We start from the raw sequence: 19,539 nt of genomic DNA on the forward strand, positions 1-19,539 counted from the left end.
AGCCTTGTGTCCAGCACTGCGGCAGTCACCTAGTCAGTCTCGTTCCCGGTCCAGTTCGAGAGGAAGATTTGAGCACCGGTCCGGTGAATCGAAGTCCTCTTCGTCGAAGTCGGGTAAGAGGCACCACAAGAAACACAAGAATTTGAAGTGTTCTTCGACTTTGCTCCACGTTTGCCTGCCTTCCTGGGTCCGGGAGTGACCCCTGCCCAGTTTAAGGCTCCCGGACCAGCGCCGGTCGCACCTCTGCAGCAGCCTTTCCTGCCGCCGCGTAAAATGCCAAGGGTCTCTGTGTCGCCAGCGGAGCCTCCCCAATCCTCATTCCCGACGACATGGAGCTGGGTTAGGGATGGATGAGGAGGATTGGGAGGGGGCGCTAAATCTCATAGAAATCCTGCACCCACAAGCTATGGACTGGTATGAGGAACTGGGGGATGCCAGTGGTCTAGACACCTCCCCAGACTCTGGCATGCTGTCTCCACCTAACCTGGCTACGGAGGAGGGGGGCTTCATTTGCTATGATGGTCCGTAGGGCTGCAGAAGTCCTGCAGCTATCTACTGTGGCAGTCAAGACTGATGTATTGACAGGTCATGCCGGCTGGTGTCACCAGCTTGGAATCCTTGCTGCCTTTCAATGAGGCCTTAAAAGATGTTCTTCGGGCATCTGGTCCAAGCCCAGCACAGGGGCTCCTGTGAATAGGACGATATCCCGTCATCAACCTACCTTGGGCGACCCAGTATCCCTCACCGTCCACCTCATCCCACAAAGCTATTTGGTCCAGACGTCCACTTCCTATGGCGCATCCCTTCTGCACCGGATAGGGAATCCAAGAGACTGGAGAGTTTTGGAAAGAAATGTGTTTCTTCTGCCAGTTTGGCATTGCGGTCGGTGAACACTACATGCCTTTTGGGCCATTATTCCCATTCGATACTGGACACGGTTGCGCAGGTGCTGCCAAGGGTCTCGGAGGAGGACCAGGTCCTGCTCCCCAAGCTATATCAGATGGGAGAGATGCATCTTAAGTTTGCCATCAGATGTGGCTTGGACCCGACAGACTCCCTGGGCAGAGCGATTTAGCGATTTCCACAACGGTGGCCGTAAGTTGCCACGCCTGGCTGAGGACATCTGTTTTTCAGGGGATGTCCAAGCTAACCTTATGGACATGTCCTTGATTGGCTCCCGTCTCTTCGGAGACAAAGCAGACACGGCCCTTGAGCGTTTCAAGGACTCATGGGCTACAGCCAAGACCTTGGGCCACAACATACCGGCCCACATCTGCTTTTGACTCCTTTCGTGTTACGGAAGGGGCTAACAACTGCACCAACTCTATTGGAGCCATATGGCCCCCAAGTTCAGCAGCCTCTGCTGAGCCATGGATGCGGTTCATCCTGACCCCCGTGGTTCGGGAGGCCAAAATTCGAGCCAAGCCACGATCCCCTCCTCCACTGCAAAACCTTCCTAGTCCCATCCCACATGATCATTTACGACTAGTTGGTGGCAGAATATGCCATCATCTCCAACACTGGTCGAAACATCACATCGGATAGTTGGGTGTTGCAAATAGTCCGAAGGGGCTACTCCTACCCATCCGAGACTACCCCTCCATCTATGCCTCCAGTGAACGATCGGCTGACTGAGGATCATCTTGCTCTGCTATGCAGAGGAAGTCAAGACTATCTTGGCCAAGACTGTCCTAGCCAAGGGACCTATAAAGAGGGTTCCCAGGCCAGAAATTGGCTGTGGTTGTTATTCCTGCTATTTTCTGGTCACAAATAAGGATGGAGGACTTCGTCCTATCCTCAACCTCACAGCCCTCCACTACTTCCTCAAAAAGGAGAAGTTCATGATGCTCACCCTAGCTCAGCTCCTGTCTGCCCTGGACCTGGGAGACTGGATGGTAGCTTTGGACTTGAAGGATGCCTAATTTTAGATCCCCGTCCTGCCTGCCTGCCCATCTTCACTACTTGTGGTTTACGGTGAGCCACAAGCACTTTCAACCCCTCTGGTGCTAAGAAAGATGATGGCAGTGATTGCAGCTAATCTGCGGAGATCAGGGGTTCTAGCCTTCCCCTATCTTGACGACTGGTTGTTAAAGGCAGACTCGTCCCAAGCTGCCGTATCCCACCTACAGACTAGGGCGAACCTCCTGCATTCGTTGTGGTTCACCATCAACGTGCTCAAGTCACACCTGACTCCCTCTCAGATGCTCCCTTTCATTGGTGTGGTTCTGGACATGGTGCAATGTCTGGCTTATCCTCCTGAATGGCAAGTTCAGAATATTCAGTCTTTCATACCAATGTTTCAGCCTCTATCCTGGATTTTGGTGAGAATGATTCTGAGGCTGTTGGGCCTCATGGCCTCCTGCAACCTGCTGGCGAATCATGCACGGTGGCACATGCAAACCCTGCAGTGGGACCTCTAAATTCCAGTGGGCACAGCATTGAGGAAACCTCACCGACCTGGTCCAGATCTCGGAAGGCAATGCGAAAGATCTGCAGTGGTTGCTAACTGACCCTTAAGAGAGGCTGGTTCTTTTTTAGAAGATGAAGGCTGATCTTAATGTTTTGCGGTGTAGTGATGCTTTTTTAACACCTTGGCAGCGTTAGGAGACACCAGCTCCGCCTCACTAGTTCTTTTCTTTGAAGCTGTAGTCTTTAATGAGGATACACTCTCCTCATCAGAGCCACAGAAGAAGATGTCCTTCTCTATCTCTCAAAGTTTTTTGAGAAAAAGTTCTACAAATTTTGCAGTCTCTCACCTGGTGTTCAGGGTGAAGGCAATAAATACACTTCTTGTGGGGACCATCTAAGTGAAGTCTTAATTTCTCACAAGAATCGCAATGCCAGAAGAGATCTTTTCAAAGAAGAAGACCTGTTGATTGAAGATCTGAAAGATTCAGAAGGCCAAGAGAAAGTACTGGGCAGAGCTCGGGGAAACTCCCTTCACATGACGTGCAGTAGAAAATCTGAGAGCCTGGAGCCTCTGTGGATAGGGTTCTAGAGGGGTGCTGTCGCCTGATTGGCTGGAGTTTGAACCATACCTAATGACTAGGACAAGATAGTAAAGTGAATGGATTTTCTCTAATAACCTTAGCTTTAGATGAATTGTTTACTGCTTTTTATGTACCGTGGGAATGATTCAAGCATTTGAATCTATGAAAGGTACCAATACTAAAGAACTGAAATAATTAGTGAATAGGAAAACATTTTGTGTAGTAGATTAGTTTTTTGTGTTTCCGTCATCGAAGAATGGCCTGAATTGGCTCCTATTTCAGACGAACTGATTTGCTCTAAAGTTTCTTAAAATTTATTGAGTAAATAGTTGTTGAGGTATGTTGAATTTGTACACCTTTCAGATCATTGGCATGTTTGGACAATCTGGCTAGAGTATCTTTTCACTGTTACTCAAGGCTTGAACATTCCATTGACTCAGTCATTTCCATTTAATTTTTTGTAGGCATCTTGCATCTTACAGTTAATCAAATACATCCTGAAGCTGCAAGCTAAGGATGTTCCTGTAGCTGAGGAAGTGATAGCATTGTTTGCGGGTGAATTGAATCCTGTTGCTCCCAAGGCGCAGAAAAAGGTGCCTGTTCCCGATGGGTAAGTATCTAGTATGACTACGAATAAAAAGCAAAGTGAATATGCATTACTAGTTCATCCCACAGAATGTTTTCAGAAGGACATCCGCACTAGTGGGGACAGTAGATCCTTTAATTCAGTCTTGTACTCTGTAAAGCAGAGAGGATCAGGTGCTTGATATGGGGATTTAACACCTGCCAAAATAGAATGAATCTTTCATGTGGTCTGGGTTCTATGAATTCCAAATTGCGGTCTGCAGCTACCATTTTCTGCTATTGTTGTGGATATGTTCTTTCCCACTGGGAAAATATGGTCAATTCTGGTAGCAGCTGGGACATAGTCTTGCCACAGAATCCACAGTGTCTCACAAAAGACTTTATTCTAAATAATATTTTTCAGATGCTACATCTAGAACGGAAAACTAGCTTACTGTTCAACTTCTAATCAGCAAGGCTGATTTGTAGTAAAAACTCTAATATGTCCATTTCACCCAACAATGTCATGAATACTATACAGTTTCAGACGCATACCTCTTGTTTCAGTGAACACCACTTCAGTCCAGGAGCATAATGTGAAATAGAACATCTTCCTCTTATATTAGAAAAGGCAACAGATAACCCAATGGCACTGAATAACCAATGAGAAGACTTGTATGTGTGATGTGCTTTTCAGTGTTTGTGTTTATTTTTGGGCTCGTTTAATCGGTCTGCAGATTTTCTAGCAGTGATGGTAGTGAATGTATCTGCTCTTTGTTGGAGTAAAAGGATCTTCTTATAGATTGTAATATCACTCTTGGAGACTTATCAAATTAAAAATCAGACTAATTAAGTCCTAATTTGAAATCTTAATTTTCATTAAAGCAATAAATTGACCCCTAGACTACACAGTCTGCATATCTGAGAGTTGTACCAATGTGCCCTGACATTTGTGTTCTGCCTTATTGTGAAATGTCAGCTCCTGAGAATGGAGGTGTTAGTATTTTAGTTGCACTTTTTCTAACAGGCTCTTTTAACTAATTCAGAAAATGTACATCTTGCTGGTTCACCAATTTATGTTGCTTGTATAGTAAAATTAAATGTGTTTGTAGTATCACTAGTTTTTAAATATGTGTATTTTACTAGTAAAAGGTAGTAGACTGTGTGTATGTATGTGTGTGTGTATAATTGTAAGCTACCAGATGCAATGCACTTGAATCCTTTCAGCTAAACACAGCTGTTTTTTCAATGGTGACTGGTGTGGTATTATTTATAATACACCACTTTATTATGCAAAAATGCCTGTACAGTTTGTCAGTTCTCTTCACCAATGAGCACTGACTTTGGTACACTTTCAGGTGTTGATAAGCACCCCTATAGTAAAGAAGTAAGACCAAAGTAGTCTTTTGGACATGCAGACCACTTGAATAATTTGTTCATTGAGCTGTGTGAAGTGGTCTAAGGTATTCTTATTTGCCAGTCTTGACCTAGATGCCTGGATCAATGAGCCTCCGTCTGATAGTGAATCTGAAGATGAAAAACCCAAGACCATATTCCACGCAGAAGAGCACAGACATGTGAAACACAGTCGACCAGAAATGGGTGAAGAGGAGCTTGCACAGGTGTGTTTGAATCTGTAATGGTAGCTTTTTAATCATATTGCACAAACACTGATGCATCACACCTAAAGCTCTAGCTCATTAGCATGATTCAATGCTGTGCTGTGTTATACATACTATTTGAAATCACAATTTCTTTGCCTATCTCCATTTACTCAATACCCCATTTTCAGAAGTTACTTAATCCATTTTCTTATGTACTCTTTTTTTACACACCTGTGGGCCTCTTCTGTGTGTAGTTCACTAGTGCCTTTAATTGGCTAGTTTATAAGAAGTGGACATTTTTGATCGCTAATAAGTTTGATAGTCAACGAATCTGCATGACATATGGCAGACGACTGGTCAGTAGTTTATTCGGTTTAAACGTCATGCAGAGGGATCTGAGAGGCACAATTTGATAACTGAAGTTAAACCAAAACTAGGCATGAAGATGGAACTTTACTTCACAGAGGTCTTTTTTTGGTTTGACGTGAATAGCATCAGTAATTTCTTAGGAATTTGTGTTTGAAAAAGAGTGCTGGTTTGGCTTTAAAAGGTTAATCCTTTGTATGCCTGGATGTTCACTAATAATGTGGGCACTGTTTGACAACTCTACCCAGAGGTTTCGCAAATGCTTGGTTCATTGGGTGGAGGCTCAATATCTCAAATTCATTGAAGAATGCGACAAGGTGCGGATTCTTGTTGGGTAACATCTGAAAGAATTTCCCATTTCCGTGCTATAGGATTTTTGGTCTCTACTTCTGCAATAACTGCTGATCATTACACCAAACTTGACATTTAGAAAGACCATTACTCAGAATATATCTTTTTTGTTTTAGGTAGATCTGTTAAGTAGTATTTAAGAATTGAATGCCATGCAGCACTTGATCTTGGAAATGTTCATGAGCAGTTACTGAACCACTTCCCTGGACACTTGTAGTTATTACAGTGAGCAAGTACAACAAGTTCTGGGATATCTGGGGATTGGGTGGAGGTCTTGTTCACAGTCAATGCCCTGTGTGCTTGGCCTGCTACTTACAATTAAAGCATGTGTGCATGGCGCAGTGTGTGGTTGATGGTCATGCCCTCTATGCATAACCTGATGCACACAGCCAAAGGGATGAAACTGAGAGTTTTTACTTAAGCCTGAAACTAAAGCTCACTATTTCGTAACCAAGACGGTTGTAGTCCACAAGTTGTTAGGAAATTAAACAGCATGTTGGTCTTTTAAATGCTGTGATGGTAACTATTCTTCAACTATTTTTCCTCTGAATAGTTGTCCTAACAATTCACTTAAAGTGATGCACTTGTAATGATTAACTTGTTTATTTTTCCACTTTTAGAGACGTGCTGCAAGAAAGGAGGAACAAGCAAACAACCCGTTTTACATCAAAGCCTCTCCATCTCCACAAAAGGTAGACAACCCCATTATGTTTCTGTTTGTTTCCTTTTATTGTGAATGAAGTGCTTAAGTGCAGTGCCAGGGTGGCAGCAGAACAAGATCTTGGCTGACGGCATTAGTCTACTCTCCCGGTCAGCTTCCATTCAGGCATATGCATCACTCCTTCACACTGCATTTCATTGTGTGAATGATGCAGCCACAGGCTGAGTGGTAATGTGTATATACATATATATATATTTTTAGCGTTTGTGACCCCTTTAATCCTTTTGACTGGAATGCTCCTAAATGTCATGTTTGTATTTAAACATTGATTTATATGCTTTCCTGCTCCATAGTGGATAAGCTACTTCTGGTAGCATGTCTTCATGTTGATGGCTATGTTTGGGGTGAAGGTCCTGCAGCTAGTGTATTGGTACAGTCATATGACTTCCTCCTAGTTGTACCCTGTCTATGGGTTCCACCAGGTGACATGAAGGCAGCAGGCCAGTAGTTTATCCTTATCCAGTGCATCCAAACTCAAGGGACTTCATTCTTGCCTGGGAGAGTGAATTTTAGCCTGCTGGGACGCAAAATATTATATTTAAAATCCCCTCTTATTGGAAGGCTGCAGGATATGCACTAACCTGCATCTGCAGAAATGGTGTCTCATTACCAAGATGCCCCTTGCCGCCCAGTCTTTGATCCAGCTCTCCCTAAATAGATGTCTTCAGGCTTTGAGAACATGGGTAATCTATGTTCTCTGCTCAGCCCATCGTGAAGTGGGGGGCGACTTCCTGCCCAGGCCTGCTTATTTCAGGGCTTATACATGTTAGTAACTACATTCTAAGGAAAAGACTGCTTGAATGCTAGGGAAATATAAACTTTTAGATAACAGTATGAGCCAAATGTAGGCATCTCATGTTAGGTGGAACTTGATCTTTTAGCCCCAAGGGTATGTACTCTTCTAACACCTCTGTCCTGCATTTACCTCAAGCAAGAAAATTCCATAGGTGTGGCACCCATCGTACAGTGCTGTCTAGATGTTTTTGATATCTGAATGTGTATGGCTGTTCATGGTCGGTTTCCTTCTTCAGCTACAGAAGTTGGGATTTGCCCACACTTCTATCAGACTCCATTTAGCTGCTGTGGCAGACTACCTTCAAAATAGGCAGCACACTTCACTTTTTAGAATCCCTGTATTTCAGGCTTTTATGGAAGGACTTAAATGGGTTATCCCACTACGAATGCCTCCTGCTTCTATGTGGAACCTCAACAAATTACTCGCTAGGTTAATGGCCCGGTGCAATTTTCTTTTCTGGAACATTGCTTTCCTTGTGGACATAACTTCTTTCAGGCGTGTCAGTAAAATACATGCACTAACTTTGGAAGAACCTTTCTTCCAGGCGCATCATAATAGAGTAGTCATAAGACCAAACCCTGAAGCCCTACCCAAGGTAGTCTCTAGCTTTCATCGCAACCAAATAATTGAACTCCGGTGTTCTTCTCATGCCCAGAGTCTGCAGTGGAGCACTCTGCATACCTTGGATGTCGAAATAACACTCCTGTACTATGTTGACAGAACAAAACCCTTTCGTAAGATACAACAGCTCCTTGTGTTTTTTCCCAAATTACAGAAGGGGCATGCTTTTTCTAAAGCAGGCATTGCACGTTGGCTTGTGAGGTGCAGTCAGACATGTTATGCCAAAGCAAAATAACCCTGCCTATCCCTCCCAGGCCTCACTCCACTCTTAGGAAAGGGGCATTGATGAGATTCTTGGGTTACATTCCTCTAGCTGACATCTGCAAAGCAGCCACATGTTCCCCCCCCCCCCCCCTCAAACGTTTACTAAACATTGTTGTGTGGATGTCTTAGCCCGACAGCAAGCTAATGTTGACCAGGTTCTCCTACGTAAACTTTTCCAATCTTCTGCAACATAGTCAGGCTAAGCCACTGCTTTTGGAAGAACTGCTTTGTGGTCTGTGCACAACTTGTGTATCTACAGCTATAGAAAAACAAATGAAGGAGTACCACCAGTGAGAATTCACCAGTTGCTGTAGGGGTGCACGGTTTCTTTCGAAGAAAGGGAAAAATCTCCTTTTATTAGGGGTTTCTAAAAAAAGGAGATTTTTCCCTTTCTTCGAAAGAAACCGTGCACCCCTACAGCAACTGGTGAATTCTCACTGGTGGTACTCCTTCATTTGTTTTTCTATATTAGTATTCAGGGGTACAGGAGTACTCCCTGTTCACTCTGGTGAACATTATCCTTGCTCTCCCCATTGTTTCTGTATATCTACAGCTATACACATGCCACGAACGGAAACTGTTACTTGCCTGTAAGCATCTGTTCTTGGCATGAATTGTAGTAGATTGACATCCCCCAACCTCCACCCTGGTCAACTGTGGTTGTTTCAGATAGTGATATCTTTTTACCTTTGCTTTGCATGGTCATGTCCTCTATATTCTCCAGCTACATCTTAGCCTTCCGTGCGGAAAATACAATCTAACAATGGAGCGATGCCCATGCGCATTACCAGAGATAGGTGGAGTCACTATACCTCGTTACTCAAAGACTTCTTCGAACAAAAACAAGTTGTACACGTCTGAACACAACACTAGATGGCAGAAGTATGCACAGCATGTGAATCGACAGCACTACACAACACAAACATGCATACAGGGTAAGTAACCATTTCCTTATTCTTTACGTAGATTATTAGCATTTTGTAAGGTGGGAATCAACGCTGCTGTCATTGTCTTCAATGGGGAAACTGGTGCTTCTCCTTCAGGATGTCTCAGTTGCTAATCATAAGCAGTAAATAGTCTCCAACATGCTCTGGATCTTGGAGCACACTTTACAGACTTTTCTTTTACAAAAAGTCCAATAGTAAAAGCAAAATCATTTTAAACCACCTATTGCAAGCTAAATTGGCCAATATTTGCTTTTCTATCTTTACAAAGGTTCCAGTTTATATGAAAACAGTCACTATTAAACTGACATAAAACTCAGGCATATATTTTCAAAGAAATTAGTGACAGACTTACAAGGCAATGTAGGTAAATAGGTTATAGAAAAGCTTGAAAACTGACTCCTTTTTTGCCTTTAAATATCTTCACTTTTTGACAAATGTTCATCTTGTGGCAGAAGAATGCTAAAACAAATACTTAGCATTTGTGTATCTTTGCATGACCTTTCCAGCAAGTGTGGGTTTTGCCAGGAAATGTGAAGAAGACCTATGAATGACTTGGTCAGGAGTCATGGAGGAGAAGAATTAGTGCTAGTAATAACCCGACAGCCATAAATGGGTTCACTCTAGAGGTCCCTTTAGCAGAAATGTTCGAAGCAGCTACCATTCAGCTCTCTCGGGGTACTACTGTGCTGCATCCAGCTCCAGACCTAATGTTCAAACAAGTCAAGCTTCCCTTTGAAACCTGTTTGGATAAAGAATTTAAGGTATTTTACTTTATTTCCCCTCTTCTGCAACTTTTTAAGGGATGGGCTTGCTATCATCGCTAATGTTTGATTGTCAAAGAAGAAGGGGAAGTTACTTGTTTGTAATCCAGTTCTCCGTAGGGTGGTCTCCATTTAAGTTGAAAGCACCCTCTCTCCTCAGGAGCAGAGACATCGATGGCCTCTGTAGCAGGATTCTAAGTATCTGTACAGAAGAACCGGCGTATCTGTCACTGATATGGCATGAGGAGACACTGGTGAAGTAGCTTCCTTAGAACAGTGGTCTTCACTTTCCTGTTTCTCTAAGCTGCAGCCTATTTAGTTATATTGCCCACTTTCCCCTCACTTTTTCCTTTTCTCTTCAGTTTCATTAACTTTATGACTGTTTGAAACTAAATTGGCTTATTTTGGCTAATGTAAATATGCTAGAATTGGAAAGCATAGCCTGCAATAGCTAAATTAATTGATTTTTATTATTTGGCTTTTTCTAAAGGAAAAGGCTACTATGTATATTTTGTAGGGTGTGTCGAACATCCCATGCATGAGTGGGACTTTTCAGAGCTTATGATTTCAATGGAAATTTCCCTGAAGAAAAACTAAAAACACAGGTAAGTAACTTTTCCTTACTTGCGGTGTAATTGCAGCAGGTTACATTGTCCTGATTGACTTTCAAATGTTTAACTTATTAGTCTTTTCGAAAATATTTAGCTTCATCCTTATTGGTGCTAAGTTAATATTTTTTATTTGCAGGCGTACCAGGATGCGGCTGGAGTGGATCATATACCAGTTGTTCAAATTGATCTCTCCGTTCCTTTAAAGGTCCCAGGCAAGTTAAGTTTGGTCTCAATCCTGTTCCTTCCTACCAACTTCTACAACTTATTATATTCCTCTTTTCTCTCAATCTGCCCTCACATTGGCTGCATTAATACGTTCATGACTGATTTGCCATAAATCAGTGATACCCACAAGTAATTGAATGAAAGTAGTCTTTAACTGTGCAGTGCTAGCTTTACTGTTTTTGGGCGAGATTCAGTTGTGCCCTTGAATTGTTTTACTGCTCTTTGCAGCTTTTAGTTTTTGTTTCTGACAAACATTAATTGCATTTCTTATGCAAACTTTTTCTGTTACCTTTCCAGTCTGTAACCAACATGACTTTGTTGCATCAGACCTGCATATGACGATGTTAGTGATCCCTTCTCTGTGCCTCCTGTTTCCTCACTAGAGAAATGGGTCTCTATCCACAGGTTTGAATATAGAAGCCAATGCATAATGATAACTATGTCCAAGGACGTGCAAAAATAATCAAATGCAAAAGTGACCACCGGAAAACGTTCTACAATAAACTACAAAACAGGGCAACTCTACTGTACCGACAAGACGTCAAATCCAGTTCATCTGAAGCATCCAATTTATAGAATATCAGTTTGTTTGCATGTCCTGTGAGGCAAAACACAGTTTGGCTTTTATACATAGTCATACTTTTAATAAAAGTATTCTGAAATCCTCTGTCTCTTTCAAAGATTACGAATGCACTACTATAGTTGTATAGATGTGCTTACTGTACCCAAAATTAAAACCTCAACGACTCAAGCCCATTAGACTTTGAATTACCTTTTAAAGAGGCTTAAAAGCATGAACTACTACCTTTCAGACACATGCTGAAATCTGATTTATCCTGGCCGTGAAACCTTGACCACTCCTTAAGTGCTTAAATGCCATGTTGGTGTTTTGTTCACTATATAAAAAAACAAGTTCGAGGCATGTGGGCTGCTAAATTCATATCTTAGCATTAGATCGCCGCCTAGTGTTGGGTCCGGATGATCGCACATTGTTGTCCTGGAAGAGTCTTCGAAGTATCCTGAGATAGGTGGCTCCTCCCCTGGACTACAGTGCGCATGGGCATCGGCTCCATCCCCAGATTGTTTTTTTCCGCCATTGGGTTCGGATGTGGTCTCGACGTCTTTCTGTCGAAACCGAGAAAAACTAACTTTTAGCGGCCAAAAGGCCTTGCTTTTTTTTTTTTTGCGTCGGTATTGTCTGCGCACGGTCTCGAGTCTTCCGTCTCTTGGAGCCGGAATAAGCGGAGTTTTCTCTCGCTCTTCGGACTTTGAGGCCTTCTCATCGCGACACGACTGCAAAACTTTTCTGAACATGGAGCGGAGCCCGTTTAAGTACTGCCCGCTCTGTGGGTCCAAGTACCCACACATCGATCTACACCCCGTCTGTAACAAATGCCTTTCGCCTGACCACGACGACGGCAAGTGCAAAGCCTGTGCACAGTTCCGGTCTAAGAAGACTCTCAAGCTTCGGCGCGCGGTGCGCATGGAAGCTAGACAAGCGGCCCCGGATCCGGAAAACATCTTCGGCGACCAGGAAGAAGAGGAACAGGGTCATCATCTTCAAATCTCCCCACCCGAGACGGAGGTCGAGACGGATCCGGTAGACGACGACGGAGTCGTGGGTCAAGGCCTTGAATACGTCGACGAGGTAGGAGACGACGAAGAGATTTATGGGGCCGCGGCGGATAGCTCAGGGGACGAGCTCTGCCCCGAAGGTTACGAGGATACCGACCGGGTCACGGGATCGCCTGTAGGCCTTACCCAAGACCCAGTGCCGCAAGCCACAGCCCCGCCTTCTGGCCCGGCCACGGACTTACTTGCTGAGCAGCCTGTATCGAAACCGAAACCGAAACCATCGGGATCGACTACATCTAAGATGGCCGACCCGAAAACGAAACCGAAACTTAAGGACTCGAGTGTCCCTAAGATGGCTGCCGTGCCGGCGAAAACGACTGTACCCGCTACTCCATCGACTCCGTCGACCTCCGGTCCGCAGAAGTCGAAGAAGTCCGTCGATTCCGCTCCTGCAAAATCGAAATCGACGCCAGAGGAGGGGTCCTCTAAGAAAGATGGTCGGCACGGGTCAACAGCGGCGCCGCCGTCCAAGCACGCCAAAGCCGGCTCCACGGAGGCTACGCAGGCGCACGGATCGAAGACTGGCACGTCTGCGCACCGGTCCCAGGAATCTGGGTCGGTGACAGCGGGATCCGCGTCGAAAGCGCACAAGGCCCACAAAGACGTCGGATCCGAGGGAAAGGTCAAGACATCCTCGTCGGCGCCAAAACCCACTGTGAGTGAGACGTCCCCCATCGCCGAATCACTACAGAGAATCAGGGAGAAGGCCTCTGCTCCGTCGGCTCCGATATCATCGCCGCAGGCGCAAAAGGACAATCCAGCAAAGCCTTCTGGCAAACTTCTCTTTATTTTGCCGCCGAAGGAGGCGCCGAAAGCCTTTTCCACCAAATCGGCACCAAAGAAGACGGTTTCTTCAACGGCTGGCCCACTTCCACGTCGGGTACTCGAATCAGAGGATGATTCAGAGCATTTCATCGACGCTGACACAGGCAAATTGACCCTCTATAAGAGAAAAATCACTTCAGAGTCAGTGGACTCATATGTCATCCCACTGAAAAAGAAAAGGGTGCCCCTTGACGCTTCAGGCCTCATGGAACCAATCCAGCCTCCTCCGAGACGGAGCCCTACTCCCTCACCAGAACACTCTGCGGGTGAGGGGTATGATGAGGACGAGCAATACAATTTCCCTATCAATGAACCAGATGCACAACCGGATTCATATGATGACACTGGTGACCAGGGCACCCAAAGTGTGGGGCATGACCCGCAGCTTTTTAATGCACGTGCATCCCCAACTGAGGATTCAGCAGGTTTTCATGCGCTAATTGAGAGGGCGGCAGCCAATCATGATGTGGACATGCATGCTGACCCGATAGAGGAAGACTTCCTTTTCGACACATTTTCAGTCTCTGAAAGGACAGTAAAGACGCTGCCTATGCTTAAAGGAGTCCTCAAGCATGCTGGGGACATATTTAAGGAGCCTACCAGAGCACGAGTGGTCAATCCACGTATTGAAAAGAAGTACAGACCTGCACCTGCAGACCCCGCATACATCCGGGGACAGTTGCCACTGGACTCTCTTGTGGTCGCCAATGCCAGGAAACGTGCCAACTCCCAGACGACGGGTGAAGCTCCTCCCCCGGATAAGGAGTCCAAAGTGCTAGAGGCAGGGGGCAAAAGAGTAGCTGCACAGGCCGCAAATTTTTGGCGCATTGCCAATACACAAGCACTCTTAGCACGTTACGATAGGGCGCATTACGACACCCTAGAACAGATTATACAACACCTGCCTCCAAAGTTCCAAGAAGGCACCAAACTGCTTATTGAGGAAGGGAAGCTAATCTCAAACGCAGCCATCAAGTGTGCACTTGACGCCGCAGACACAGCTGCTAGAGCTATCAACACTAGCGTTATGCTGAGACGACAGGCGTGGCTCCGCATCTCGGGGTTTAAACCAGATATTCAGACAACCATTCTTAATCAGCCAGTCAATCCTTATAGTCTGTTTGGTCCAGATGTTGACACCACCCTAGAAAAAATAAAAAAAGACACAGAAACTGCTAAGTCCATGGGGGCCCTACAGTCACAACAGTTTCGTGGCAGCAATTTTCGTCGCTCAGGTGCACGTGGAGTCACCAGAGGACAAATGGGTCAACAATCTCAGTTCTCAAGAGGTGGAGCACAATCCTCGTTCACAAAACAGAACAAGGGAGGTTACAGAAATAACAGCAACAGAGGTCGCGGCAGAGGAAACAACAGCTCCCGCTCCTCTACCCCAAGCAAACAGTGACTCTCTGTTGCTGACCCCCGACCACTTAACACCTGTCGGGGGGAGACTGCAGCAATTCCTGCCCGTCTGGAGAAACATCACCACAGACAGGTGGGTGCGACAACTAGTCCAGTATGGTTATTGCCTAGAGTTGAAATCCACTCCACCCAACATCCCGCCAAGGCAAAGGCCTATGTCCGCAGAGCACTTGCACTTATTGCAGCAGGAAGTAGTGGTGATGCTGCAAAAAGGCGCAATCGAGCTCGTGCCGGTGGGAGAGGAAGGCACAGGGGTATATTCCCTGTACTTCCTTATTCCAAAGAAGGACGGATCTCTCAGACCCATTCTAGATCTACGTCCCCTCAACCTGTACATACTATCAGAACACTTCCATATGCTTGCACTGCAACAAATTCTTCCCTTGTTAAACCAAGGGGACTTCTTAGCGACCTTAGATCTCAAGGATGCTTATTTCCACATTCCACTACACCCGTCCCACAGGAAATACCTCAGATTCACTATCCAAGGCAAGCATTATCAGTTCACAGTCCTACCCTTCGGAGTGACCACAGCCCCAAGAGTGTTTACCAAGTGTCTGGCGACAGTAGCAGCGCACCTCAGGAGGCAGAACATTCATGTCTACCCCTACCTAGACGACTGGCTCGTTCAGGCCAAGTCGGAACAACAGTGCGCCGCGGACATGTCAACTACCATTCACCTCCTTCACGATCTGGGCTTCTCGTTGAACTACCCAAAGTCGCATCTTCAGCCGGCACATGTCCGGCAGTTCCTAGGTGCGACGATCAATACCCTGACGGCCATGGCTCAGCCGAACCAAGTCAGGATAGACAGCATGCAGTCTCTAATCCAAAAGTTCAGACCACAACACTCACTTCCAGCGAGAGTGTTCATGCAGTTGATTGGCATGATGGCCTCCTGCATCTTCATAGTCCCTCACGCACGGTTGCATATGCGTCCGCTCCAGGAATGCTTAGCAAATCAGTGGACACAGGCTCAGGGACAATTGACAGACCTAGTGTTGGTTACCAGTCGGGCATACGACTCTCTGCATTGGTGGACTCCACACAACCTTTGCAAGGGCCGACTGTTCCAGGAGCCAGTGCCACAAATTATCCTGACAACGGACGCATCTCTCCAGGGATGGGGAGCTCATCTGCTCACTTACACAGTGCAGGGACTATGGACGACGCAGCAACAGAAGATGCACATCAACTATCTGGAACTGATGGCAATCTTCATGGCGCTCAAGTCCTTCATTGTACATCTGTGCAACAAGGTAGTGTTAGTCCGGACGGACAACATGACCGCGATGTACTACATTCAAAAACAGGGGGGCACCCACTCGCCACAGCTGTCTCATCTGGCTCAGGGCATGTGGAAGTGGGCCATTCAGAGGAACATTTTCCTCATGGCAGAACACCTCCCGGGCAAGGACAATCAGATGGCGGATCTGCTCAGCAGATACAGCCATCAAATGCACGAGTGGGAGTTACACCCATCTGTACTCCACCCGTACTTCCAGCAGTGGGGTCATCCGGAGATAGACCTGTTTGCCACAAAGGAAAACGCAAAATGCCAACACTTTGCCGCCAGGTTCCCTCACCCACAGTCGCAGGGCAATGCGATATGGATGAACTGGTCAGGCAAATTTGCGTACGCTTTTCCACCAGCCCCTCTGATACCGCTGGTCGCGAGAAAGCTAAGGCAGCACGCGATGACTCTCATCCTAGTTGCTCCAACGTGGGCGCGCCAAGCATGGTACACCACGTTCCTCGAACTCTCAGTGGTGCCGCATCAAAGACTGCGCCTCACGCCCAGTCTTTTGACGCAGAACCATGGAGAAATTCAGCATCCAGATCCGCAACAGCTCAACCTGGCAATCTGGCTCCTGAAGTCCTAGAGTTTGGATACCTTAACCTACCTCCGGAATGCATGGACATCATCAAGGAGGCAAGGAAGCCAACTACCAGAGCATGCTATGCTGCGAAATGGAAGCGTTTTGTCATTTACTGTACAGCCCATGACATCAACCCGCTAGATGCATCTATCCCTAACATCATTTGCTATCTGTTGCATCTTTACAAGTGCAATCTAGCGTACACTTCCATTCGGATACATCTATCCGCCATAGCGGCTTATCTTCAGAACAGGCAGCATCTCTCTGTCTTCAGAGTGCCTGCCATTAAAGCTTTCCTTGAAGGTCTGAAACGAGTCATTCCCCCAAGAACACCACCAGCTCCGGTGTGGAACCTCAATGTGGTCCTCACCAGACTAATGGGACCACCTTTTGAGCCACTGCACTCGTGTGAACTCCAGTTCCTAACGTGGAAAGTAGCTTTCCTAATCGCTATCACGTCGCTAAGGCGTGTTAGTGAGCTGCAAGCGCTCACAATCCAAGAGCCATTCATTCAGATTCATCCAAATAGGGTAGTGCTACGTACTAACCCCAAATTCCTTCCGAAGGTGGTGTCACAGTTTCATCTCAACCAAACTATTGACTTACCGGCATTCTTCCAAAACCCACAAACGGTGGCGGAAAGAATGCTCCATACGTTAGACGTACGGAGGGCGTTGATGTACTACATAGACAGGACACAACCCTTTAGAAAGACAAAGCAACTTTTTGTTGCCTTCGCACCACAACACAAAGGCAACCCTATTTCCAAAGCAGGAATAGCCAGGTGGATTGTTAAGTGCATCCAAATATGTTATCAAAAGGCCAAGCGCACTTTAACGATACCCCCAAGGGCGCACTCCACACGCAAACTGGGGGCATCCATGGCTTTCCTAGGGAACATTCCTTTAGAGGATATTTGCAGAGCAGCCACGTGGGTTACACCACATACCTTTACAAAACACTACTGTGTTGACGTACATTCCAAGCAGCAAGCAGCTGTAGGACAGGCTGTTCTCAAGACACTCTTTCAGGTTTCTGCAGCTGGCACGGGCAACCGCCGCTGATGGAGGGACTGCTATGTATTCTATGCTAAGATATGAATTTAGCAGCCCACATGCCTCGAACTGAATATGCTACTTACCAGTATGCATCTGTTCTTGGCATGTAGGGCTGCTAACATTCATATCGCCCACCCTCCTCCCCGGTGCCTGTCGCAGCTGCAGATATACTATTGTATTCACTTATTAGCATGGACATCCTTTACACTTTTCACTCCATCTTCTGCCACAATGGCGAAAAACAATCTGGGGATGGAGCCGATGCCCATGCGCACTGTAGTCCAGGGGAGGAGCCACCTATCTCAGGATACTTCGAAGACTCTTCCAGGACAACAATGTGCGATCATCCGGACCCAACACTAGGCGGCGATCTAATGCTAAGATATGAATGTTAGCAGCCCTACATGCCAAGAACAGATGCATACTGGTAAGTAGCATATTCATTAATGGTGAGTTGATGATACCCATATTACTCAAAGATTTATGAAAAACGACCACATTATATTGTTTTGAAGTTCAGCCTGAAATTTAATTCTTACAATGATGACATTCAATTACTGGCCAATTATGTTAATCTTCAGAGTTTGTAATGTGAACGGGAGATGTCTGTGACATTGTAGGTCACTGATTTTAATCCTGACGGGTCGTTCTCTGAAGTCAATCAATCAATCATAGCATTTGTGGAGCGCACTACATACCCTTGAGGGTCTCAAAGCGCTAGGGGGGGGGAAGCTGCTACTGTTCGGAGAGCCAGGTCTTGAGACGTTTTCTGAAGGTCAGAAGGTCTTCGGTCTGCCATAGGTGGAAGGGGAGGGTGTTCCATGTCTTGGCGGCGAGGTGGGAAAATGCTCTGCCGCTGGCGGTCACTCTTCGAATGCGGGGTATGGCGACGAGGGCGCGGTCTGCGGAGCGGAGCTGGCGGGTGAGGGGGTAGAGGCTGAGTCGGCTGTTGAGGTACGCTGGTCCGGTGTTGTGGAGTGCCTTGTGTATGTGGGTGAGGAGTTTGAAGGTTAAACTCTTGTTGGCAGAGAGCCAGTGCCGGTCTCTCGTGGGGTGTGATGTGGCTGCGACGAGGGATGTCGAGGATCAGGTGTGCGGAGGCGTTCTGGATGCGTTGGAGCAGTTTCAGGAGTTTGGCCCGGGCTCCTGCGTAGAGTGCGTTTCCATAGTCCAATCTACTGCTAACGAGAGCCTGGGTGACAATCCTCTTTTCGCTGGGGATCCACTTGAAGATCTTGCGAAGCATGCGGAAGGTGTTGAAGCAGGAGGAGGAGACCGTGTTGACCTGATTCGTCATGGAGAGGGTAGAGTCGAGGATGACCCCAAGGTTGCGTGCGTGGTCGGTGGGTGTTGAGGGTGTTCCTAGTGTAGTCGGCCACCAGAAGTTGTCCCAGACCGAGGGGCTGGGTCTGAGGATGAGGACCTCCGTCTTGTCCAAGTTCAGCTTCAGTCGGCTGTTCCTCTTCCAGTTGGCGACTGCCTTCATTCCTTCGTGGAGGTTGGTTTTTGCGGTGTGGTGGTCCTTGGTGAGGGAGAGGATCAGCTGGGTGTCGTCGGCATAGGAGATGATGTTGAGGTCGTACTATGTGGGCGAGTGGTGCCATGTAGACGTTGAACAACGTTGGGCTGAGGGATGAGCGTTGGGGTACGCCACAGATGATCCCGTTGGCTTCGGAGCTGAAGGGGGGGGAGGCGGACGCTCTGTGTTCTCCCGGAGAGGAAGGAGAACGTCCAGTCCAGGGCCTTCCATTGGATTCTGGCGTCGGAGAGGCGTGCTCGTAGTGTGCGGTGGCAGACCGTGTCGAGGGTGGCTGACAGGTCCAGGAGGATGAAGGCCGCGGTTTCTCTGTTGTCAAGCAGGGTCCTGATGTCATCGGTGGTGGCGATGAGGGCAGCTA

General features: G+C 46.6%; 1 protein-coding gene across 1 annotated transcript in view; it reads left to right on the plus strand.

Annotated features, from left to right (window-relative positions):
* AP3D1 (adaptor related protein complex 3 subunit delta 1) overlaps window positions 1-19,539 on the plus strand; it is a 347,807-nt gene that overhangs the window by 160,145 nt on the left and 168,123 nt on the right. Inside the window, exons 16-19 of the mRNA XM_078671456.1 lie at window positions 3,455-3,600; window positions 5,035-5,176; window positions 6,496-6,567; window positions 10,733-10,808. Of these exons, the coding sequence (XP_078527582.1) occupies window positions 3,455-3,600; window positions 5,035-5,176; window positions 6,496-6,567; window positions 10,733-10,808 (436 nt within the window). The remainder of the gene's footprint in view (window positions 1-3,454; window positions 3,601-5,034; window positions 5,177-6,495; window positions 6,568-10,732; window positions 10,809-19,539) is intronic.

Source organism: Lissotriton helveticus, chromosome 12, assembly GCF_964261635.1.
Source record: "Lissotriton helveticus chromosome 12, aLisHel1.1, whole genome shotgun sequence".
Classification (NCBI taxonomy): Eukaryota; Metazoa; Chordata; class Amphibia; order Caudata; family Salamandridae; genus Lissotriton; species Lissotriton helveticus.